General features: G+C 44.8%; 3 protein-coding genes across 10 annotated transcripts in view; 2 read left to right on the top strand and 1 right to left on the bottom strand.

The window, feature by feature from the left end:
- The window catches only part of pns (DENN domain containing pinstripe), a 64,553-nt gene extending 55,373 nt beyond the window's left edge, over positions 1–9,180 (bottom strand). For all 6 annotated transcript variants that reach the window (XM_065448993.1, XM_065448991.1, XM_065448989.1 and 3 more), the window contains exons 1-5: positions 8,975–9,180; positions 5,206–5,315; positions 3,578–3,748; positions 2,035–2,205; positions 1,587–1,815 (exon numbers count right to left, since the gene is read on the bottom strand). In XM_065448993.1, coding sequence (XP_065305065.1) covers positions 1,587–1,815; positions 2,035–2,205; positions 3,578–3,748; positions 5,206–5,315; positions 8,975–9,080 — 787 coding nt within the window. In that variant the 5' untranslated portion in view covers positions 9,081–9,180. The remainder of the gene's footprint in view (positions 1–1,586; positions 1,816–2,034; positions 2,206–3,577; positions 3,749–5,205; positions 5,316–8,974) is intronic.
- A 118-nt stretch (positions 9,181–9,298) lies between these two features.
- On the top strand, positions 9,299–19,195 carry LOC135915823 (adenosine 5'-monophosphoramidase HINT2-like). 2 transcript variants are annotated; one of them, XM_065448994.1, is made up of 5 exons: positions 9,299–9,467; positions 10,038–10,175; positions 14,582–14,686; positions 17,598–17,670; positions 19,035–19,195. In XM_065448994.1, exons 1-5 carry the CDS (start codon positions 9,348–9,350, stop codon positions 19,124–19,126), a joined length of 528 nt encoding a protein of 175 aa, XP_065305066.1. In that variant the 5' UTR covers positions 9,299–9,347; the 3' UTR covers positions 19,127–19,195. The 2 variants fall into 2 exon arrangements, with proteins under 2 accessions (XP_065305066.1, XP_065305067.1); XM_065448995.1 differs by lacking the exon at positions 9,299–9,467 and adding an exon at positions 9,770–9,948.
- Positions 19,196–21,980: 2,785 nt separating this feature from the next.
- The window catches only part of LOC135915844 (uncharacterized), a 38,686-nt gene continuing 34,984 nt past the window's right edge, over positions 21,981–25,682 (top strand). For both annotated transcript variants that reach the window (XM_065449034.1, XM_065449035.1), the window contains exons 1-3: positions 21,981–22,616; positions 23,669–23,877; positions 24,957–25,115. In XM_065449034.1, coding sequence (XP_065305106.1) covers positions 22,052–22,616; positions 23,669–23,877; positions 24,957–25,115 — 933 coding nt within the window. In that variant the 5' untranslated portion in view covers positions 21,981–22,051. The remainder of the gene's footprint in view (positions 22,617–23,668; positions 23,878–24,956; positions 25,116–25,682) is intronic.

Below are 25,682 nucleotides of genomic sequence, written 5' to 3' on the forward strand. Positions count from 1 at the left end.
CAGCTGCTGTAAGTAAACATCATCATCATCATCAGCCTGACTATAAAATCCGTTCAACATCTTAATCTGATGATGCGGAACCCTCTTCCTCGCATGCGACTCTGTCCGAGTCCGAATCCGAGCTCAGCTCGTATTCTAAATCGGAATTGAGCCACTGCACCAATGAGCAGACGAAGGTCCCGCGCGCTCAGCCATCCGAAAGTAACCGCGCGCTGTGAGGATGCGCTTTCAGTCGCCCGCACAACGGAGAGAAATGGGACGTTGCATGATCAAGAAGACAGAGGGAGATGGAAAAAGGCTAAACAAAGTTCGAAGGGCTTTACGTTTACTGCTGCAAGTCGGAAGCGAGGGTTCGGCGAGAGAGCGAAAGCAGCAATCGAGTCACACTTTTCGGAGAGGCAACGGCACATGCGCGTGAACTTGACGCGCGTAGCAGACACACCAACAGAAGAAAAATAAAAACTTTCAAACCAACGGAGATGGCAGAAGTGGCAGAACAACCCTTGAACCCATAACCACACGCGCGTGACGAATGATCCAGTGAACGCGGAGCCACCGCACCACTCAGCAAAGAGAAAGTGGGGAGTGGCAGTCGCACTGTACTCTTCAATACACGGATTAACACAGGTCGGGGAGAATATACGAACTTGTAGAAAGAGTCAACAGATGGCGTGGCCAATTCAGGAGCGCTAAAGTCCCTCAATCGTTTTTTAGGGACCTTAAGGAGCGCCAGCATTGCGCTCGGGCACGAAATTTTGAACGCACGATAGAAAACGTACCCGTACGTCAGTGACACCGTGGGGTGGAAACGCGATGACGTACCGGTACGTCCGTGACAGCGAAAGAGTTAAATGTGCTAAAACATATAACAAACACTGACAAGAATTAGGACACCCTCAATAATACACTACAACACTTGCTTCTACGAACCAACTTTGGTTTCAGTATCCAGAAAGTGAACACATCCTGACATTGTACATGGGTTCGCTTTGTTCCTGCCATCGCTGCGGCAGCTGCACTCGTGCGAGCACAGCCGGAAGAAGCTTGCTTACTACTCTCATTTCTTTGTTTTCTTTATTACCAACATCACCATACCTAGCTTCATCGCAAGACGACATCAGTAAATTTTGCTCTGTGTCACAACGTCACAATAATGTGGATGGCACCAGGTCGAGCATTTCGAGATCAACTTTAGCATCAAACTAAATTATCTCGTGCTTTCCAACACTCATTCTAGTCAAGTGCCATCCTTACATAGGCAATGTGCGTGTGGTACTTCCTACAACATTGAATATATGTGTCAGCACATGACTGAGCTACATTTTTCTGCAACCTGTGGAAAGCACATGTGCCAATTTCCTCCATTGCGTGCCTCGACTCCTATTGGCAGCCTACGGGTGGCGCAGCAATGATGCCTCATGCCCCTTCTCCGGTTTTCTCGTTGCTTTGGTGACACCACGTCGAGCTTCCCCCCAAACTTGTGAGCAAGAAAGAAGGTATCCGTCTTTCCTAACAGCATGCAGAACGAATCTCATGAACTATGAACTGACAAGCTCAACAACTAAGTGCTGTTAAACGAGACAGACCTGGCCTCTGGCAAACGTAGTCCTGGTAGAGGTAGCTGAGGCGCAACGATCGTCCTGGTGGAGGCAAGGGAAGCTCATAGAGCAAGTTGTACACATAGCTCTCAAGGGGCAGTGGCGGGGAGTCGCGCCCCTGCACCAATGACAGCAGTTTCTGAAGCACCGTCCTGCATACGCTGACCAGTGGCAGTGGGGTCACCAGGCAAATTGCTTTGCTCACGTACAGCGTGTCCTGCATTGGTAGAGGGACCAGGGTAAACGAGAGAGAGGCAAGAGAACATGAAGGCTGACAGGAGGAGGTTCTAGCTCCAAACACCCATCATAAGACAAATTGATAATCGCATTAATACAGCCAGTCATGTCCAAAGGATGGAGGCACTGCCAAGTTTTGTTAGTTACAACCCCGTGAAATCAACGAACAAGGAAGACAGGGGGAAAGAAAGGTCCTCACCTTGGTTATGTCGTACAGGGCTCCCCCGCTCGAGTCTGAAGACCTTGAGGTCGTCATGAGCCGAAACGACCTGGGGAGTGACCTTGACACGGGGGCCTCTGTCTTGATTGCTGCTGTCCGTGATAGCGGTGCCTTGTTCCCGCTTGAGCTCAGTTCCGTCAGATGCATCGCCTGTCGCAGCAACAGAGCATGAATTTATGTTATGGGCCAACAACCACTTACGTGCCAAATCGTTTTCTACAAAAATTACCCGCGAGGAGTCTCGGCACTAATGTCTATGAGAGCTGCGAGTATGGCGGTTCTGCCAGCACGGGAATTTATTTATTTATTATGAGTACTTACATCACCCATAAGGCATTATTCTAGGGGATTTAGTTACAAGTTAAAATGGGCACATTGTTAAAACAGTAATACAAACAACAGGAATTCACCTTGAATAAACATACGTCATAAATGATGGGCAGCAGTACTTGGGTCTTTATAAACTTTGTCCTTCTGGCTTCAAATAGCTTTGTGACATTGAAAATTCTTCCTGCAAAATACTCCACTATAAGTGCAACAATTCCCAACGATTATGCATGGGAATGGAAACTTTTTGGCTTCTTGCATTTGGAGGGATATGATTTCTTGAAAAACTAAATGACTAAAATGTAATAAGTAACACCACAAGGACGTCTCAAGCCACAAGCAAGAAAATCAGACAAATCCACACATGCTGTACCCAAGAATGCCATGGCAGCTAAACAATGGTGCCCGAGTGCTCTTTAGTAATTTTTATAAGAAACTCTAAGCTACAATGAAAATCAGGCAGTAGTCCAGCATTTAAAGTTCTTCAAACACCACGGGAATCAAGGTTAGCATGCAGGCTCTGTTTAGAGTGCACGTTGATGTTTCCTTTATTTACACTCCCAGGTTCATGTTCAATGCAGAAGTTTTAGGACTCCAAAATCATCTAATTTATCACCGAGTTTTCAGCGAGGTGATCAGACTTCATGACCTCACTCCCCCTCGTCCAAAAAGCTTGACATGTTCTTAAGAGACCTCATCACAACCTCATCACAACCTGAGATGAGCTTTTCCAATGCAAGTCACATTTCACGAGCTCAAGGTTGGTTCACTGATGTAGTATGTGTATAGCTGTTTAAAATTTCCCACGCAGACCTGCACAGGCATGTTGCTGACAGCGTTTCAACAGTCAATTGCTCCATTCACAACCCACATTTCCCACAACATTTAACAGTTTGCCAGAGAAAAGAGTGGCTGTTTTCCAGACTATGCGCTACTGTCATTTTCTCTTTCTCTTACTTCTGCAAATTATGTTGTGCAGAATTCCACTAATGCTACACGTGAGCAGTTCCAGAAGACCTCGACCTCGAAATCTTACCACATCGAATATTTGACCTCACTCAACCTCATGGCCGAGGTTGAAATTGTTGACCTCATTAGCATGCTTTCTAGCCAGTGGGCAGCATTACACCTCTCTTTGCGAGGTTGAGGCCAGAGCCTTGCAAACGTTGCACCCCTTTTGCACGTAGGACCTCACCTGTAATGTCTGCATGGCTGAGCAGATCTGCCGGTCGGTGACCTCCTCGTAGAAGGTGAGCGCCTGGCCGTAAGTCCGTGAGCCATCCTCTCGTGTAATGACAAACGGGTGAAAGAAGGGTTCACGGGCGTGCTTCTGCGTCCGGAAGGATAGTCCATGTGGCAAGCAGAGCTGCAGGAATGAGAATAACCAGTGGCAGGTCAGTAGAAAACAATGGCTAGTAGCAAAGCAAAAGCGTTAGATCAAATCATTTATAGTGTTATCACAGAAAAAAAAGTTAAATGAACAGGGAAATACAAGCTGTCCGGCTAAATGTCATCAAGAATGAAGAACTAATGGAGGGCTTTATGCAAACAGTACATAGTGCACCTTGACGGGCATTGTTCACGCTAGTCATGAATATTTTTTGTATTGTGCACAAATGACTATTTAATCAAGTTTAATTAGCAAACTTTTCATCGCCTTCCTTGACAGATAATGACCCACTGCAAAATTTGTGGAGGGCATCGAGAAACATTCAAAAGCATAGTAATTTAAAGAGATACACATACGACAATATCTCTATGCACCAGTAATTACAGCAGTCTCAATCATAAACCTCGTCATCTAGTAAGCTGTGCATCTTATGCACATTTGAAGCCAGGCCTTTGCATTTGATGAAGACAGAAGATGCATGGCAGCTAATCTGATACCTGACATGACAAGCACCAGATTAATCTCAGTTAATGTTGTTGCTTCAGTGTTTTGATAGTTTTTGTAGTTGTTACCATGTGCAGAAACAAAGAAAAAGAAAACGAATGTAAGAAAAGATTAAAGTGCATGGTATGTGGTTTATGAATATTGTTAAGGGGAGGAGTAAGGAGCTAACATCTGGAACTACAAGATTACTTTCTCTGTGGATGATCAGTTACTGCAAATTGGTTATGGAGAACCCGAAGATTTTTTCACTGAGACTGTCCTGCTAGCTTTAGCTTTTCGGCCGCATTGAGCTTGACACTCCACATGTTGGTCAAAGTGGGGTGCATGACTAGGCTGATTGGTGGCAGTTTCGATTGGAAGGAAAAAAAAAAAACCAATCAGCCCCGTAACTCTGAGCCATCCTACCCTTTCACTTCATCATAAATAAAGCTTGGTTTCACTGCTTAAGGATGTAACTACAGGATTGTTTTGTTTGTTGTTGCTTCACATGTAACAACCACACAGTTATTCAGTATGCAGCCACCTTACAATATTCAAGCTCAGATAATTCAAAAATTTGGTTATCTGATAGAAACCTCAAAACTTTGGTTGGTTTGCTAAATTTAGAGCATATGTTGAAACCACTTAAGCTAAAGCTTTTTGGTCATTTAGGCTCTTTGGCATCCGAGGGCAAGCAAATGTAGCGTAATTAAAACTATAAGAAGTTTCGGATGCAGTGTGTCTATGGTAAATTCTCTTTTCCTGCCTCCCTTAAAAGCCAGCTGACAAGTTGGTGCATGAATGGGTGTTCTCCAACATTGCATTGCAAAACAACATTGCAGAATGGGTGTTCTCCAACATTTGCAGAATGTTGAGGCATTGATTGTACATGAGAGTTCCTGCTGTTTTTGGCACGTGTAAATAATCTTCAAGTAGAAGGCAAACCTTACCATGCCGATGGCACTGGGGTCGAAGGGGTTCCAGGAGACATTCTCGGGGTAGTGCGCTAAAACCTTGCCCTTGTAGCAACGATCTAACGGCGTGAAGTGTAGGTGGTCGCCTGGACAGAGAAACACCCTGAAGTCAAGTACCCACGCATTTCTGCGGCCTCAGCTGTTATCAATTAGCCTGAGCAAATCTTTCATCATGCAGCCCCTCATACCTCTGCCTTTCCCATCCACACGTTTCCACAACAATGCAAGAGGCAAAATACCACTGAACCTCAATATAACAAATCAATGGACATAATGAAATAAATTAAAATTTCGTTGGCCATGCTGTATTTTATTGAGAGTATTCTCCTAGTACCATAAAAAAAAAAAAACTGAAAAAATGCAAGATGCTACACAAAATCGGCTATAGTGAGGCCAATTTTTATTTTGCACAAGCTCCAGAGATTGCCTTCTGCTAGCAAAGATCTCAAATTCGGTCACTGACCAATTTGTTAGATGTCTGATAAGATGAATACCACTTATAATGGCTCTCAGATATAACAAACATTTTTGTGTGGGGTGTGGCTTTGTCACAACAAGGTTTGACTGTAACATACATTTCTGTGATGAATGTCTAAAATTATTTTTGAAGACAGATTAGGCACAATATCATCTTTTTATTGACAAATTTTCATACCAGTGGCCAACAACATGGCTGGTGTATTTAAGAATTCCTTTTGCATAAGCCTGTTCCTTTACCATCTACTGTTGGCGATCGGCTGATCCCGGTAAAGAGGGGAGAACACCAACCACTCGAACCACTGACGAAGCTCAACAAGGAATACTAGTGGAATAGATTTGCTACATTGTCTCGGCCCAGAAATTGTGTGATAACCAGCAATATGATTATTATTCAACAAAATTTAAATATTTGATGCCTCAGAATTATTAGTCAAGCTACATGTATATGGTAGGACTTCATAATAATGAATACAGATATAATGAATTATACAATATAACAAAGTAAATCTAAAACATCAATGAATATATATTTATGACCAATATAGTTAATGTATGTTTGAGCCAAATGCGACTCTGCTATAATGAGATTTGACTGCATTTGCAGAATTTAAGTCTGCCACTAATCAAAGCCTAAACTTTTGCTACAAACTCAACCCTGCACAGATTTTGAAAAATAAGTACTAGGAATCTGCTGCAAAATGGACTGCTATTCAGTTGGCATGAGCCTACACTGTGGAAAAGCGTGTCCAAGAAAAATGCTAACATTCTAGAATGAAAATGCAAGTCCTGCCTTTCTAAGATCAGGAAGCTAATACACCTTCATGGTTTTACAATCATATATAAAAAACTAAAAGAAATTATGGGGTTTCACGTGCCAAAACGACGACTTGATTATGAGGCCCGGCATAGTAGGGGACTCCGAATTGTTGACTTTCTAGGGTCCTTTAACGTGCACCTAAATCTAAGAACGGCGTTTTTGCACTTTGCCCCCACCAAAATGTGGCTGCCGTGGCTGGGATTTGATCCTGCAACCTGATGCTTAGCAGCGCGACACTACTGCCCCCAAGGAGGGTGGGCGACAATGATTTGTTAGCTTTGGGCATGGCACGATAGATCAGTTTTGCTCTTGTTTATTGGTCACCGAATAAGGAAGGGAGGCATAATGCAGTACACCACCTGACCAAGGCCTGCCCTTCCATGTGTTCTCGGGCGATCGCTGTCAGCAATATCCCTTTCAGTGCGTGCCTATTGGCTGGCTGAGCATACGTCAGGCGAAAGCGATAGCATCGATGAAAGTGATTGCCCAAGAATACATCCCCAGGAGGCTAGCAGGTTGCAGTGTGAGCAAATCAATTGACAACTCGAAACACAGGAACACTGAATAAGAAAATCTTTAATCACCTGTGAAGTTTCTTTGTGAAAAACCCACATAGGTTTCCTTCATAGATCTGTGCTACATTCGGGTCGATGACAACTTTCCCTCTCAAAAATATATGACATTGAAAGCAAATAATCAGTAATAAAGATTGCCTGCTTCTCTACTTCTGATTCAAGCAATAATGCTAGCAGCATTTGTGCCATCTATAAGTAGGCAATGTAACCATGTAGTTAAACAGAACCACTTGAAATGTATGTTGACCAAAATAAATGCGAGTCAGTGAAAAAAAAAACAAAAAAAAAACAAGGCTGCTATACTGTAAACAACATTTGCAATACTACTGCGGTTTTCACAAATTATCACCGAAAATATATTTCTTCCATCAACATGCACTGAAAATATCAGGCAATGACTAATGCCGGATGAATAATATGTGGAAGGAAAAGTTCTAAGCAATGTGGCTCTGAATGACATCCGAGGTCGAGCAGTCACATTCACGCAGCTGCAAGGTTTCAGGAAGTGAGCGACGATCAAGAATGAAAAGAACAAAAAAAAAAAAAAAAAAGCCGCTACACCACAGCTGTTTAGAGGCATACCAAGCATTCAATGTGTGCACATGTTATTGTGGAATGCGGTTGCCATGGAAACTGTGAAGCTCATACCTGGCTCACACATGACTCACACAAGTGAGTACACAGGATGCAGTTCAGCTGAAAGGTGTTACCACCTAAAGCGAAACCTAAACCGTGACTCTTCTATTGATGACATTGCACAAAACAAATTCACGCATAATAAACAAATGTAACGTCAAGGTTTCCACTTCATTTTAAATCATAAAAAATAAAGCCAAGTTCTTCCGAAGATCTGAGAAAGACAGCGGTGCTATATGCGGCAAATGACGCAACGAAAGCGCAGGTCGTTTCACTGCAGGTAAAAAATATCGCGCCATCAAGAATTTCCTAACCTAATTAGCAGACACCTGCAGCTGCACTGGAACACCATAACTAAGTGGTTAATCAAGAAAAGAAAAGAGGAAAGTGGCAAAGGCTCCCGGTTCCGAGAAGACTGCTACACCGATTCGGCAAATGACGACGTCCTGTAGCACGTGTAATCAGCGACAGACCTTCGAAGATGAGGCGATCGGAACGCATACACACACACATATATATAGAAAGCACTCAACGCGTTCGATTTCTAGGACACCGTGTGAATTATTTCGTCATCAAGAGCTTTCAGTTTAAGCGCACGTGCTTGCAGAACGGTGCACTGCAAACTCATGCACGCCGAAGTTTTTGAGAAAAATCACGCATCTCTGAATTCGAAAGACGCACGGCATCCCGACATCGTTTCCCGTCCGAGGAATTTCAAAATCCGGGTTGCGGAGAAAGCGACGGCGAAAGTAAGGAGGGGGTACGCAGTTCGTCGACAATGCGCGCTGTCGCGAACAACGCGGGTTTCCTGGGACGACTGTCGACGGGTCACGATTTACGGACGGATGCGCGCAGTACCCTTTTCTTTTTTTCTCCAACAATCGAAATGTTACTCGTTTGCACGACAAGATCGGACAGTCTACGGGCGCAACGGGCGAGTTCAGATTGATCGTGCAAAATCGCAGAAAAGCTGCGTTAACCGCAACCCTGCGCTTAAGATTGGAGGAAACAGAACAAGAGTGAAACAAACTTGTGCGTGCGTTTCCGCGCAGAAAGCGAAGGCTGGCTGCAGCGATTGCTCGAAGATGCAATCGAGCACGACCGACTAGGGCTGGCACAACATTTCAGAGGGTTCACTGGTCTCAGCTTCGCGTTGCAAAACATAAACCAGCGCATTTTTTACACCCAGTCAGCTTCGCAATCGGTGCTACGGAGACCCACAAGCTTGCAGTCTTACCCGAGAGAGCGTCAGGTTCTAGTCCCGACTCGAGGTCTAGACCGCAGACGACGAAGTAGTCGGCCAGCCGCTTCTCGGACGCGAACACCGACCCCAAAGAAGTCATAGCTCCGTGGTGAAGACACTAGGCGCCCGAGCCTGACATTGTTTTCAGCTCGCAGGGCTGACCCTCCGCGCCGCCATGTTGGGCAGGCATTTAACAGCGTCAGCGCGCATGCGCGCGCAGGCAGCGCCACTGCGTAGTGGCGAAAACAAAACCAGCTGCCGCTTTGCAACCTGTTGCAATGCGGCCTCCGAGATTCCCAAACAGTTATCAAATCTCGGAGGTCGCGGCCGCGAACGTGAACATGTAGCCCTCAGGGCACGCACTACCATGGCACTACCGTCAGCTGGTTTTGCCCGGAAAGTTTGTGTCGCAATATTTTCTCGCCCTTTGAACGCACAAGTAAGATGTTCAGGCTCAGGTATGCAGAAGAGACTGCTGTGTCTTACGGTAAGGCTCAGGTGACCTGCGGTAGCTTTTCTTCAACTTCAAATTTGAAGTTCGAAGTGCATTTTTTTTTGTTGGTTTATCACGCCAGCCGGACTGAGTTTCAAGGGTTCAACCCGGAGGTTTCTGTTTTCTGTGGAATTTCCTGAGGATTTTGTCATGCGATGTAAAGTGACGCCGCACGCTTGATAAAAAAAGAGGGATACCGAAAATCCTATCGCAGCAACGTGCTGTGGGCATCGCAGATTGATTTCTTCCCGTCTCGCGTTGCGAACGTGCCCGACGGCACACGTAGTACGATGCCGCTCGTGCTATCAACGCGGAAAGAAAAACAATCGGGTCCGAGGACGCGCGCTCGGACGAGTTTTGTTGTTGCTACATCGCCGCCCTTCCCCATCAACTTGGCGGCTTCGTTTTTCTGGATCAACGCGTTCGGATTCGCGTTCTCGATCGACCTCCTTGTCGAAGGCGGTATCTCCGAATGGTATGCTGGCCAATTAAACTAGTGCCGGTGCTATCGCCGTGATGCCGCTGTTGTTTCTGAGTTGCCTGCTGGCCGGTGTGCTCTTGCAGAGTTCGAAATCGTCCAGCAGCGGCAGCGACGAAGTCGCCAAGGCCAAGAATGCAACCGCGAGCGTCGGCAAGCCGACCATCTTCTCCAAGATCCTTGACGGCAGCATACCGGCCGACATCATTTACAAGGACGACAAGGTATGAGAATTATGCGGAATTATGGGGGATCTTGCTCCCAGCACATCGGTATGCGGCAAAATAAGTTAAATAATACGGGTGCCACACGGCGCACGTTCAAGCCCGATCCGGACTGAATTTCTCGGTCGCGATTGGTTACTTTGCGCAAGCTGCGCGAGGCAGCCAATTGCAGTCGAGAACTTCGATCCGGATCGGGCTTGATCGCGATCGTAAGTGGTCGTGTGACACCGGTATTAAATTCTCTGCGATGAGTGCTCCGAAACCGATTGCGTTAAACATACTTCGCCTGCATCGAATACGGCCTGTAAATAATTTCCTTTCCCCTCGTAGATTTATACGAACGTGTGAACAGAGCTAGCATGTGCGATACAAGAATAGAAGGAATGTCGAGGAACCTCATTGCTTCAAGGGCCCCTGAAACAGTTCGGAAAAATTTGGTATACGCTTAGAATACAGCTAAAGTTAATCATTCGCACCACAATTTGCATGAAGCATCTCATATTGAGAAAGCTGCGGACGATTATGAGTCACCCTCCTCTATAGCCATGCATTTTCTCCTTGACTCGTTCGCTGAGCGATCGGGGCTAAGCTCTGCCTTCACTGGTTCTGCGTCATGATAGCACGTCATGTCGTCTACTTCCGGTTCTCTAGGAGCTCATGCGCGAAGCCTGTCCAACCTCTCCGCCAGCTGCTTGACAGTCAACCCCAAGCGACAGCTATCGAAGGAGCGTGCATTGTGAGCATTCTGTCGCAGCGCTGAATGTGTGTGGTATTCCGGTAACCACAGGCAAACTGGGCGTTTCGATAGAACGGTGGAAGCGTAAACTCAAGCTGATGAACTTTAGCATAGACATACATGAGCTGTCTGATCAGTCTCCACTGTCCAGCCACCCGTTAGTGCAGAGCTTAACCAGCCATACAAAGAGCTAATATAGCTCTTAGAGTAAAACATTTACAAAAACAATGTGTTAACGATTACACTCCTGCGAAAAATTTACACCAGCAACAAAGAAGAGTACGCTTCGTTACAGCTACTGTGTTTGGTTGAGCTCTGTGCCACCAGGTGGTTGCACTATGCAGACCATTCGTGTTTGCGCTTCTGCTCATCCCATGAAATGGCATGGTCAAACGGCCAGGCCCTGTCCCCTTGCTCTTGTGTTTACCCGAATACCGGACTTGCGAAACGCTGTTGTGATAGTAATGTTCCGTTGTAAAGTGACAGCCGCAAACGCGCAAATACTGGCGCCGATCGGATAGTGACAGTACGATGCGCTGCAGCCGCTGTGCTCGTCTGCTGCCTTGCAGAGGGACACAATGTTGCAGCTTGACATATTGCTAGTCGCTACATTTGCAGCCCACAATGCAACCAAGTCGAAGCATGGTGCTCGCGAAAAGACTGAGACCGACTCTGGGCGCGGAGCTCTCGTCAAAATGGAGCGCATTGTGACACAAGCAGATGATGCTTGCTATGTGCCGGAAGTGCTTAAGTGTAGTGAGAAATGGTTCTTGTGCATTCCCTTTCTGTTACTTTCTCTTTATAGAAACAAATTAACTAACATTCCAGCTATTACGAACAATATTTGTTCACCATAAAATTGGAAAAATGATTGATGACACACACTGGGTAGCGAATTGGATAGCTCGCCCTACTAATGTCATTAGGGAAAATGATGTCAAATGGATAAGGGCGGCTTAAAATTCAGCCAAGCGACTTGCTGCGATCGACAGCGATGTACATCTTTAAAACCTTATAATAAATTACACGCTTTACATGGAGCACTTAGATATGTCTATTATGGATCAGAAGAACCTACTCTAATGACTCGATATGTTTGTAGAAAATTGTCAAAATCGTTACAGGGTCCCTTTAACAAATGTTCTAGGTCATGAACATGTGCGTCATCAGTGTGACATAGCATTCTTGACAGGAAAGTATAGCGAGTGAGCACAGAGTTTTTAAGAAAGGAAATGCGAACAAGGCAGATGACGATTATTGTTGTGGGAGAAGATAAGCCCCCAAAGGGTGCAAACTTATTTAAGAGTGCAGGCACAGGCTTCAAGACTACGTAGCTTGCTTGTCTATGCAGCTAACCCTCTATATACCCAAGCATCATCTTGAACTCGGCAGCTGTTCTCCAGCATTACTTTTTCGTTCTTTGCAGCACACTACTCACTCAAATGCTGTGAAATAACTCACTTTATTACCTTAAACAATTGTCTACGGGGTATTGCATAAGGGTCAGTGGGGTAATGAAAATATTGGCCGAGAATAATTGCTGTTCACTTTGTTACACTATGGATATATGTTCTACCAAAAATGTTTATGTTGCAGATCTTAAGCGGTGAGTATAGCGATCAGGGCACACAGTGGCTTTAACCTTTTCCCTACCACGAAAGCAGAGGAAGATCGCACCAAATTTACTGGAAGTTTTTTAACTCAGTTTGTAGAGCTTGTTTTTTTGAATAAAAACGGTACCATCGTTTCAGTTCAATGGGGTTCTTTTATTTCACAAGTTGACTAATAAGATAGGTTGAAGAAGACATCACTGTATGGCCCTGGTGTCTTGCAAAAATGCGTTTTGCAGGGCTTGATGCACTATGAAAAAGAAAGAGAATATAAAGAAGAAATAAGCTAAATGTTGTAAAAACATGCACATGAATAGTGGCTACTTTTACACAGCTGCTAAAGAAGTAAGTAGGCTGTCTTTGTGTAGTAGACGCATGGGCAACTGCAAGGTCCTCTGGGCCACCCATAGAATAGTTGTCATCGGACTCCTCAGGTGAGCACGCTTCATTTTTCGTTTCTGAGCAAAATTCTATAGAGCTGTGGTCCCAATGAGGAGTCGTCAAATACTTACTTTGACGTGCGCTTTCATTGCTTCGCTTCGAGGAGGCAGCCATGCTTTATGTGTGGGTATCAGTGGTGGCACTGTAATGAAAGGCAAGACACAAATGGTACAACATGGACAAGTGTGGCCATCTAGTGTCAGGAATCGCAACTAGATGCAACAGGAAGAGTCATAGGTTCACTGTGTGACAAATCTTTGTTTATGACAACTATAGTTGTCATTGGTTTTCGTACAAAATTTCACGACTATACTCGTCAATGGGAGGGAAAGGATTAAGCCTTCCCTCCTATTGACAAAGGTGTGTTTGCTACTGTAAAATCTTCCTTGTCAACTTTGGCCAGTATGATGGGACCAGTTGCAGGAGGTAGCAGCCATTGTTAAGAGGAAGCTTTAGCTCGGCCCCAACTCTGATGCTGCCTATTCAAATAGATGTAAAATGCAGAAACACTTTTCTAAGATAGCCACTTGGCAGATTTTAATAAGATTCGTTAAATGTAAAAGAGAAAGTTAAATTCTAGTGACTGCTGGAAGCAGAATTTCGATTTAGGACCTGAATTTTTTCTGTGAAATTTTCGAAAATTCGTAAGCTTAAAAAGAATAGAAGCACGAAGCTTACAAAGTCTTAGCTCTGCACCTAGAACAGATATCGCAGTCCTGGAAACGCCATCCATTAGAGCATCCAAATCAGACAAATTTGATATGTCAATTTATATCTAACAAATTTGTTGCATTGTTTACAAGGGTCTTGCAAAAGTTGTCCTCACAAATTAGGGGTCTATTTGAAAGCCATGTATAATATATCAATTTGTCCGCTTTAGATTTACTATTAGGTGGAATTTACAGAGCTGTGATATCATTTTCACTGCTGAGTTAGAGAGTTATAAACTTGATGGTCTTATTTTCTAAATAATTTGCAATTTTTGTCCAATTCTGCTATAAAATTGAAGACCTAAATAAAAAATTCACAACTGTCACTAGATCTTAACCTTTTCTTTCCAATGCAAGAAACCTATCAAATCTGGTGCAGTGGTTGCCGAGAAAAGCGATTTCTCCTTTCCTATGTACTTATATAGGAGACCCAGAAAAGCTTCCTCTTAAATGTGAAATGCTATGCAAGGGTGTCATCAACCAGGCTTCAGCTGAACTTAAGCAGCCTCAACAAGTACCAGTCTTTACTGGTTATTGCTTAGTCAGCAGAGCAAACAATCTTGTGCAACTAGTTGGGCTGTTTGTCTGGTTCATGCTGAGATCAGCACTGAGCAACAATCCTATTAGTGCATCTGTGTGCTTGCGCAAGCTATACAAAGTGCTGCGATGATCAGAATGAGTATCATCAACACATACCACTAGAGATGTGTTAGAAGATGGTTGTGACAGCAGTTAAGCATTTAATTACAATGAAAACACTGTGTTGATTACAATGAGTATCATCATTGTACATCGCCGATGTAACACAGTTTACTTCTCACCCAGCCACCTTACTTGTAAAACTATTCAAGTCTAAAATTGGACCTGCATACATGGCGGTCTTCATTTTTTTAAATCTTCTTTATGCAGTGCATTGCCTTTCGGGACGTGAATCCTCAGGCTCCCGTACACTTTCTGGTGATCCCAAGGAAGGCACTTCCCATGCTCGACTCAGCCACTGATGAAGATGTTCAGGTAATTCTTGCTACCTACATTTCTTATTTTCATATTGCCCATGCTCTGCTTACTTTAAAATGACCCTGCAATGCTCAACACTTCTTCAACATGGATAAAGAATGCTCTCCTGAACACCTGAGCAAAATATTTATTAATACATGCTGCAACCCTAAGAGGGTTATCACAGGAACACCTGTACGTGCAGCAGGGAGCCAGCAGATTCAGTCAAAATGTATCCTGCCCTTTCCTTCAAGTTCTAAAACCCTTGAAACTTTTTTTTCTTACTCTGCGCAAGAGTAATCATCATGGCTGCTGGGTGAATTTCTTTATACCACATCTCAGCAGTGTCTCTAAAAAAAAGCAAAAGTGGACAAATCTCATTGTTATGATACTGTACCGTGTCAGTGCTTTGCTTTTTGCTGGTGTCTGTTCATTCCAAATGATTATAGTTATCAAGTTGCCACTCAGCACAGGATGTGCCTACAGTTATTGAATATTGTTTGAATATTGTGGCCAATTTTATAGCAAAGAATCTGATCAAATTGCGCACAAATCGCTATAGTGTTGTACATCTTTGAATGTATGGAATTACTCTGGAACATTTGGTGAGACATGTAAATTACATATGTGCTTGCCAATAAATAGTGTGATTTTTAACCTGTGCTTTTGGCTGTGCTTATCCTTCTTCACTATCAACACTTTCTTTGAAATGGGATGGTGGTGCATGTCATCAAACGTGTTCTTTTTACCTTTCCATAGTGAATCTCTTTTAGTGCTTTTGTGCCCTAAGCCACAATATTCAAAATAGAAAACTTGCTTCATTGCCTGCTTTTCTTTTGTTTGTGTCAGCAGTTTTCCAGCTGGCTTCTACTAGTCTCCACCATAGATCGATTTGTATGTCTTCCGTCTTTTAAAGGGTCCCTGAAATGGTTCAGACAAATTTTCTAGACACATAAGGTACAGCTGTGGTAAATCATTGAAACCACAATTTGTGTGAAGCGTCTCATATTAAGAGAGCTATGGATGATTACAAGTTCATTCATTTTCTCCTCAACTTGTTCGCCGAGTGATTGGGACTAAGCTCCACCGTCACTGGCTCTGCGACATAATGGGATGCCGTGTCATCTGCTTCCGGTTGTCTTGGAGCCAGCGTGTGGAGTCTCTCGAACCTCTCCTCCAGGCGCCTGTCAGTCGATCCCAAGCGAGAGCTATTGAAGCAGCGTGCATTGGGAGCATTCTATCGCAGTGCCGAGCATGTCCTGTATTCCGGTAACCACAGGTGAGCTGGGCGTTTTGATGGATGAATGGAGGCATAAACTAAAGCCCCTCCATACTACTATTGTTGTGATGAAGGAGCTTTAGTGTAGACATACGTTAGTAGACTGATCGGTCTGCATGGTCAGGCTCGTGGTGCAGAGCTTAACCAGCCTATCAAAGAGCTAATATCACACTAACCAAGTGTAAAACACCTTAAACATTTAGACAAACAATGTGTTCATGATTACGCTCCTGCCAAATATTTACACCAGTAGCAAAGAATACACTTCGTTACTGCTATATTAGTTCTGCTTAGTTGAGCTCTTTGCCACCAGGTGACTGCACTGGGCAGACTGTTCACGTTCACACCTCTGCTCTTCCCATGAAACGCCCAGACCCGGTTCCCTTGCGCTCGCATTACCTGAATACTGCACACGCGAAACACAAATATGGTAGTAATCCTCCTGCATAAAGTGACGGCTGCAAATGCACAAATCCTGGTGCTGATTGAATACTGACAGTCCGATGCACTGCAGCCACTTCGCTCATCTGCTGCCTTGTAGTTGGACACAATGTCGCAGCTTTACGTATTGCCAGTCGCTATGTTTGCAGCCCACAACATAACAAGGGCTAACCGTGGAGCTCTTGTCAACACGGAGCTCCTAGTAACGTTGCAGAGCATGTTGTGACACAAGCAGATGGCACTTGCTGTGTGCCTGAAGTCTTGTGTGTAGTGGTAAATTGTCCTTTTGCTTTAGCTTTCTGTTACTTAATTTTTTTATAAAAACCAATTAAATAACATTCCAACTATTATGAACAACATTTGTTCGCCATAATGTTGGAAAAATTATTAATGACCTGCCCTGGGCAACCAGCCGGATAGCTTGCCCTTCTGGCGTCATATGGTCACCTTGCATCACCTGGTCAGGGACGGCTGAAAACTCAGCCGAGTGAAATGCTGCAATCGGTAGCGATGCAAAATTTTAAGACCTTATAATAAATTACACGCTTTACACAGAGCACTTAGATGCGTCAATGATCAGAAGGACCTACTCCTGTGACTCAGTATCTTTGCACAAAATTGTCGATATCGTTTGAGGGTCTCTTTAAACCCAGGGCCTCAGGCAAAAGAACTACATTTATCATTGAATTAGTACTGTGATATCCTAACAGACCATGCCCAATGGCTTCTGCATCATTTTCACATGCTGTGCTCGAATTGTCATCTGAAAATATCTTCAGTCATCTCGCATGGAGTGGTGGGGCCATCTAGTGGCAGAGAATGATACCACTGTGCCAATATCATGACCTCCTGGACAAATGGCACGACGGAGGGTCACTTCATTATTGCAAAGGGTAAGAGGAAAGGTTCGAATCAACTGTGTTAGACAGCTGTTGTTCAGCATTTCTTGTGGTTTCCTCACTTGGTTCCTGACACTTTTGTGCTTCAAGTGTGATGCATTTTAAACATGCAGTTCTGCCTGTACAAGCATGTGTAGTCTGGTTTCTGGAAGGCCTCTGTATGCTGTGTTGTGAGCCATCTTTTCTTGCTGTTTTCTTTTTTGTTACTAACTGTAGATGGGGCTTTGTGCTTCTTATCAATTTCAAGATGCTCACACGATTGGTTTGCTAATGTTGGGCAATATTTGTTTTCTATCCTTCTGCGATGTAGCTGCTGGGCCACCTGATGCTCACAGCCAAGAAGGTTGCAGCACAAGAGAAGCTTCAGGATGGCTACAGGCTAGGTACTACTGTGTTTTTGTGCCGTTACGTCCGTGACAAAGAAACCTGCAGATGAGTAACAGTAGAGTTGGAGTGCATTTAGTGCTCCCATATCATGAATAGCTTCTTACCAGCATTTTTGAAAAGAAACGCATATAACCACTGTATCTTGCCAGTAGTAACCTAAGAATCTGTAACTTTGAGAATAAGAAGAAAATTTGTAAGTAAGCTAAGGACTGCACAACAAAGTGACAGAATGGAAGATGGTGCACCAATAATTAAGCAAGTACTGGGATGACACATTCGGTTTGTCATTTTTGCTTTGAATGAAGGCCTCTAACTAGTAGAAAAAATACTTCAGATAACTGTAATACAGTTTACTCTTGTTATGACGAATTTGCAGGCGATACAATAGTGTCATTATATCCGATATTTGTTATAAACATATATGTTACGCTGTAATATCAGCGAGGCAAAATGTTATTTACTTCATTAAACCTGATAATTCTTTATATCCGTGTTCGCTCCAATCAGGTTTGGCTGTACTTGAATCTGTGAGCTAGTTCTGGCTCGAGTACCCAGGAGGTAGATGCATAATGACATTATGATACGTTAGTTTGCCCTGTGGCTGGCACATGCGAGCTTAGTGAAAAAATAATGTGTGCAGCACACATGTTGATATTTTTATGAGCACCTTATCATATTTAGGTTCGTTGTTACAAGTCGACAATGTTTAATCTGTGTTATCATGTCGGAATGTCAGCACCAGGTCCACATTTACATGTGTATACTAGCTTCGGTATAAATATTGTTGTTTATATTGTTCCCAGACTTCATATTTACTAAATGTTGTTCTTTTATTGCAGGGTACGTGGTAGAGTTTCTGCAACTTCGTAAAGATTTCTCAGTACTTGCTTAAAAGACTAGATGGCAGCATTATGAATTAGAGAGCAGACATGGCAAGCTGATGTCTTGGTTGATATTTAGAGTAAGAAGTGGAGTTCGGCAGGTCATGTAATGTGCAAGCAGATAACCAGTGGTCTATTAGAGTAACTAAACGAGTGTCAAGGAAAGCGAAATGCACTTTCATGAAAGGCAGCAGTAAATTAGGTGATGTGATGGGGTTAGGAAATTTCCAGGCAGTGACATGAGTCAACTGATGCAGAAGAGCCACACTAGGCCTTCCAACCCTGCAGTGGGAAATAAAGTTGTTCCTCTCTCTCTCTGCTGTTATGGGAGAGAGCTGTCTGCTTGTTGTCCCCACTCATCTGGTCATCTCGCTGCTCAGTGACCAAACATGAAATATTTGAAGACAGTGACATGTCTGAGTCATTTTTGTATATACTTCGCTTCTGAGTGAAAGGATATTTTTCTGCTTGCTTTGCAGTGGTCAACAATGGGAAGCAAGGCTGCCAGTCTGTCTACCACCTTCACCTGCATGTCCTTGGTGGTCGCCAGATGGGCTGGCCACCAGGATGACTGGGTGAAACAAGTGCCAAAGAGTCATGCTACCTGTATTTTTGTTAGAAATAAATGTGTTACTACCTTGTGAGAAATGTCCTCTAAGGGGCCCTGCAATGCCTTTTGATAAAGGTGTGGAATGTGTCCAGTGTTAAAGGCCATCATCTCATGAAATATTTTATAGCAAAACTATCAAATGCGACAGTTTTTCTTTGCCTACCTGTACCCACTCTGGCCTGGCAATATATTTATTCTCAATGAAAAAAAAAAAGAAAAATTTTAGAAGGAAGAAAGTTCAGCCCCTTACAAGGAATTGAACCTGGGCCCACAGCATGGAGAGCAAGAAGCTTTATGGCAGCGTCACACACATACACCACCAAAAAGGCGTTATACCTTTTCAGCTGTTCATTGGTCCGCATTGTTGTTAAGGTTGTGATTGTGTTTTCTGCCTGCTTCTTCATATTTACAATACCTCTTTGATCGGGGAGTATGTTGCATGAAAAGGTGCATGTTCTTGACGCTGTCTTTTGACATGGCCTGCAACCTTGCTGAGCCAAACGGGGCAGTCAATGTTTTAACAGCACTGCCTTTGTGTGCATGTTTGAGTAATAAAAGAAACTGAAATTATTTTAATGTTGCCGCAGCCTAAATTAAGTATGAATTGTGCATGGGGTTTACATGCCCAAACCGAGATGTAATTATGAGGCATGCCGTGGTGGGTGACTCCGGGTTAATTTTTACCACTTCGAGTTCTTTAATGTGCGCCTAAATTTAAGTACACTTAGCATTTTTGCATTTCACCCCCACTGGAATCCATACACTGCGACAGGGATTGAACCAGTGACCTCAAGCTCGGCAGCACAGTTCTACAGCTATTAAGCTGCCGTAGTAGGGGCTGATGCCATGGTCTTCAAACTTATTTCTGAAAATACATGTTCTGATGCATAATGTGATAAAAATAAATTGTCCTATAAATGAAACAGTGTTTCATTCACTGAATATATAAATATATATAAGCACACAATTTCAAGCATGTCTTTAATACTGAAATTTAATTTTAATTTGGTTCACGGAAAGCAGTTTCTTTGCTTCTATAGGATGACATAAAGGTTCAGGGACCAATCTAGGCAACCACCAGGTCACCTCTGTTTTACGTTGCAAGGGTGCAGATCTTGGGTGGACTTTACGTTTCTAGTGTCAAATGAAAAATTAAGAGAAGTTCCGTATGGTGCGCATGTCATCTGTTCTTTTAGTCTACAAACATTATAATGCTTGTTCAATAAGAAATAGTGAAGTCAACAAGATTTCTTTGAACTACAGTATATTAGGTTACTGCAGAACGTTCAGTCAACGGATGATATAGCTTGACACATCCTGTCGTAGGGAGACGTGAGCCAGGATTGTTAATTAGTTGGTACCAAGTTAAATTGCGCAACCTACTCCAGCAAGTAGTGGGTTGTGTTTTAAAGCTCGGATTTTTAAAGTGTTGAAATGTACGACTACATTTTTCCAAAAGAATATTGTGCCATCTTCACTATACATTCAGCTTATTGATTTTGGGAATTAGAAGATCTCCTTGAAAGAATCAAACTTTATTTTTGTACCCAAGTCTTTAAACTGGCAAGCCATAGTAGGCGTACGTTGAGAAGAATTTTTTTCAACTTATGTTCCCCAAATGTTTCCTTTATATTCTTCTTTCTTCCACATTTAATTCAGCGCCGATTCCCTAGAGTGGGTCACCATATCGCAATACCCCTGTCACTTCGAAAAACTAAAGGGCACTTTGAGCAATTGCACTTCAGTGCGCTGAGTGTTATTTTGGCGGTGTGCTGCTACACGGTAAAGAAAAGTGTTCTTTCAAATTGGTAGCGATGGTGATTGGGAGCGTGGCGATAAACAGCCTGAGAAAGAGTAGTTCTTTGCTGTTTTTCCTTCTTTTTGGCAGTGTGGTACATTACCGTGTAACGTTAGCAATATTTAAAAAATTATATTAAAAATTACTCCTGACTATGCTTTCAATGCTACTTTGCTCATATTTTACTCATTGCTAACGAGGCTACACACTTCGCCCAACACACCCACCGATGAGTGCGCTCTGCTGTAAGCATCACTAAGCGTTCTCGTGTGGCAGCCTGCGGATGGCTCTAGCGGTGAAGTGCATTTAAGTTTGCCTGTGTGACAGGGGTATAACCAACTAGCCAGCTTAAAGTGGGTACATCGATGGTATTCCTTACTATTTCTTAACTATTCTTTACTACGATATGGTCAACTTCCGTCATGATGTCAGTGTCGCCCGTCTGTCAGCTACGAAGGCGTATTCTGCGACGATCACTTTGGGCGATAGTATCGCCTCAGCCGTCAGGCGCGTCCTGATTGGCTGGTTGGGCAAAATCGGATCAGCTGATTGGTTAGCTGAGCACTACGTCGCGCGAAGGCGATACATCCGAAGTGATCGTCGCAGAACACGTCCCATGATTCACTCACACGGCGGCTACGGCCTATTGGCTAAAAACGCCAACATGGCAAAATTCGAGAAAATGGCGGAATTCGACTGCAAATGTAAGTGTACTCTCATTAGAGTGTACTAAAACTTTTTTTGAGTGTCGCGACCGCACGTCTGTGCGGCCGACGCGCTAAAAAAAAAAAACGCGGCCGTGCGCCTTAACTTCATTTCCGAAAGTGAATCGAGCCAGCTGCATTCAGCTCACAGCTTAGTTATTTTGCTCTGGCAATGTAAATGCTGGGCTAATTGGAAAATAAAAGCTAGTTTTTTTCAAGCTAAAATATTACCCTTGGCTGAGCCGCGATATCAGGATCAGGCCAGCGGCACCCGGGACAGTGGCCCGGCGCTGTGGTGGGTAGGTCTATACGAATGCCTGGAAGCATCATCATTATAATTACTTGCTCTGATAAGCGCCAAGACGAAGACGACGGCCTGCAACGATGCATCAACAGCCTTGCACAAACAAGGACACAATTAGAAAGGTATCACGCAGTGTGCCAACAGAGGACGTCGAGTCTTCTGTCCGGGAAACATCGTTCCTCGAGGACAGCTTCGATGCAGCTGTGGAGTCCACAGAACGAGCCCCTGCGAACAGAAGCACCCCGGAGACGACCACTGGGGGCGGGCACTCGACTGCTGTTAGTAGAACTAATAATTCGCACCCGGACTCCGCAGGATCCGGAACCGTCACTGAAGTCCGCGTTGCGGACGCCGGTAAGATCGTGCCTGACGGCCGAACCGTCGAGCGGCAAGAACCTCTCGGTGGCGACGAGGCGACCGGCGGCGTCTTGTCGGCGCTACTTCCGGTAACGTCGCCGACTGAAGTGGACAACGTCGACGTAGCAGCATCCCCACCCGCGGCGAAGGACGATGTGGAGCCGGTGTCCTCGGGGTCGCCTGTGCCAGAAGGTCAGGTTGCAGGTCAACAGTTGTGCGAGACCGGCGCGCAAAGTACTTATGTGACGCATCCCGGGACACCCCTAGTACCATCTCCAGACACCATAGGTGAGATGTCCGCGGCTGTCTAGCTCGGGGCGGAATCCACAATGCGCTTGTTCACATGAGGGCTTTACTGGCCGCCTTCGCTATAATATTCTTCCAACAGTGCGAATTGGCTGGGACCTGTTATTACGTATGTACATCTAGTATAAGAACTTTTAATGCAATTAGCATTCCTTGTGAACTTGCCAAATTTACCGTTTTCACATACCCAGTGACCCAATTTGTCTACAAGGTTGGGCCACTTCGCATGTGATTACCGCTGTCGTTCCAAGCAGACAACATGGTCTATTGGGTGTTTCCCCAAGTAGACAACTTGCTGCTGTAACTGAGCAGGTTACTGGGTATGTGCTCGAACAGACAACTTCGGCACTGCGTATGTGATAATGGTATGTGCCAATAACTGATCCAATACCCCGTTAGACGGATAGACACACGGGGTATATAGCCTTAAATATATATATATTAAAGCTATAGCACCACATCCGCAACACACACCTCCGCCTTGAGCGCGGCCGCTTGATGGATATATCCATCGCAATGAAGTTGCACCCAGGATATTATAGTGATTATGTGGGGTGTGCTACAGAGTTTCAAATGAGGTTGCAATCATTACAAGGTGTACTGTGTAGTCGTATGATTCAGCATTGTGGTTGGTAGTGAGCGAGAGATAAACGGGAAGGAAAAGTAGGGAGGTTAACCGCGGATAAGATTCTGCCTTGCTACCCTGCACTGGGGGTAGGGGATAAAAAATATTGCTAATCGCACTAACGTCGCCAATAATCTCCAAAGAATGAATACGCCGGATTAGTTTTTTTTTTGTGAACAAGGGCCTGCAGTTATCGTGGCTCTGCAAGTATTTTTTGAGTGTGTGTCTACGTGGAGGAGGGGTTGCAGCATCTGGCTCATTTCACCCTCGAAGACATGTTTTTTGCTATTCGGAAACACAGGCTTATAGTTTGCCATACCACAGTGGAGTCGGCCCTCAGGGCTGTCGGGCGGGGGGGGGGGGGGATAGGCGCCGCTCCCCTGCAAGAGAACTTGTGTGAACCTTGCAGGCGACTGGAGTGCCGCGCTCCACGCTTTGTACATGCCGATCTCCTCGGACGAGAGCTACGAGAAGACGTCGGTGGGCGGCCTGTGCTTTCTGCTGATCGTGCTGCCCGCCGTGGCCATCACCGTCATCTACATCCTCGCCTATGTCAAAGGCCGCAGCCCACCGGCGATTGCCAAGTTTGAAGTCTCTCCGCTCACTGAACTCGCAGAGGTATACTACTGATGCAACTGTCAAACCGCTAGCCACCGCCTATGCGGAACGGTATACAGGAATACACGCTGTTGTCCTAGTCGCACAATAAAGAGAGAGAGAGAGAGACAAAAGGGAAGGAAAGACAGGGAGGTTAGCCAGTGTAAATACCGGCTGGCTACCCTGTGCTGGGGAAAGGGGTAAAGGGAATATAAGGAGAATGAAGAGAGAAGAAAAAAAGAAAAAAAAGGAGAAAAAAATGCACACAGTAACGCGATAGTATGCCATCCACTCCACGGCCTCTCGCGCGACGAAAGACGGCGCGCTTCCTCTCCGCTTTCCTCCCAGATTGAGCCGCGATCGTCGGATTCCCTCATGCGCATTCACTCGCACATACAGCATGGCGCGGCGACGATGTTATCACAGCGACGCCGATGGCAAAAACACGCCTGGAGTGTCCACATATTTGCTATATGTGGAGTGTCCGCGGGTGGAGTGTCCACATACATTTGGAGTGTCCACAAACGGGAAGCGCGCCCGATCTCTGAGGCTACGGAGGAACTTCTCGTCTGCGCCTAGGCGTTACCTCACGTGACGACGCCTCACGGAGGAATGCGACGCCTCAACTGGTAGCGACATAGCAGCGAGCGCGCAGGTCTAAGCACGTTTCCTTTCGCTCCGCCATGCTCAATCAAATGGCACACGAGGACCGCGTAGCTGGAGGCGCGCGTTCCTGCAACGGAACTAAAGTAACGGAACAGTGACGCAAACTCGTAACTCTGAGGGGGAACGCATATTTCACTGTTGCGATGGCAGATGGCGCCATCGTTCAGTCGCAGCAAAATCGACATTTCTTGAGTAGCGTTGCCACAGGGTCCTCGTACTTTGGCGTCACTATAAGCGAAACAGACAAGTATTGCTTGCCAATATAATGTTAAACTGGACGCACTGCGAAATTCTATGCTTGTGCAAAATTTGTGCGTAAATCACTCGACGGTTTAGCCAGAAGTTTCTTTTAATTGGCGCTTTTATCCATGCAATACTTACGCTGAGAAGACGTGCATTTATGATCCGCGGCCTATTTCCATGCATGTTCACAGGTATGTCCGGGCTCATACGCTGCCTGGCCCATCAGCGGCTGCCACGAGGTGATGTCGTCTGTTCTGGAAGCCTCCAATCCTCACGTGAAACCCTGCAGCGATTTCTACGAGCATGTGTGCGGTTGGTGGTCCCGATGGAAGGACAACCGTTCCTCGCAGGCACGGACCCATTTAGTCTTCACGTGTTGACAAATGTCACTGCTGTGATGTCAAATTTTGTTCCACCTGAGTTCCCTTGTTCCGGTATCAGGATGAAACGTACACGTCAGGGCCCCTATCAAATAGCCCTCTCATTTCGATAAAGCTCTTTCGGCCTCTTTCTCCGGGCTCGGCATCGTCTCGGCAAGTTAACTGGGCCAATTTCAAAGTCTGTGCAATCGGAGGTGGTGATCCGACGGCGTGGTCCTGATGCCAGTGAATATGTGTCCTCGCAAGGGTTTTAACGTGGCTTGTAACGCGGCCCAAGCGCAGTGCTTACAACCATAGGGAAATTTTCCTAGATGCAAGAATTTTAGATAGGCCTGACCAGGAAAGAAATGTTTATACATTAGGAAAATTTGTGAAGGAAAGAGAAACTGTTGTACTGCAAAAACTTGCACTGCAACATAGTTTAAGCTTGAGCGCAGCAACTTCATTAGTTAAATTTACATGAGCGAGCATGGCAAAACATTTAACTCGTCTTTCGCAGTCTATCTGCATAACAAACAAGTTTATCTCTCCGAAACG

The sequence above is a fragment of the Dermacentor albipictus genome, chromosome 10 (genome assembly GCF_038994185.2).
Source record: "Dermacentor albipictus isolate Rhodes 1998 colony chromosome 10, USDA_Dalb.pri_finalv2, whole genome shotgun sequence".
Lineage (NCBI taxonomy): Eukaryota > Metazoa > Arthropoda > Arachnida > Ixodida > Ixodidae > Dermacentor > Dermacentor albipictus.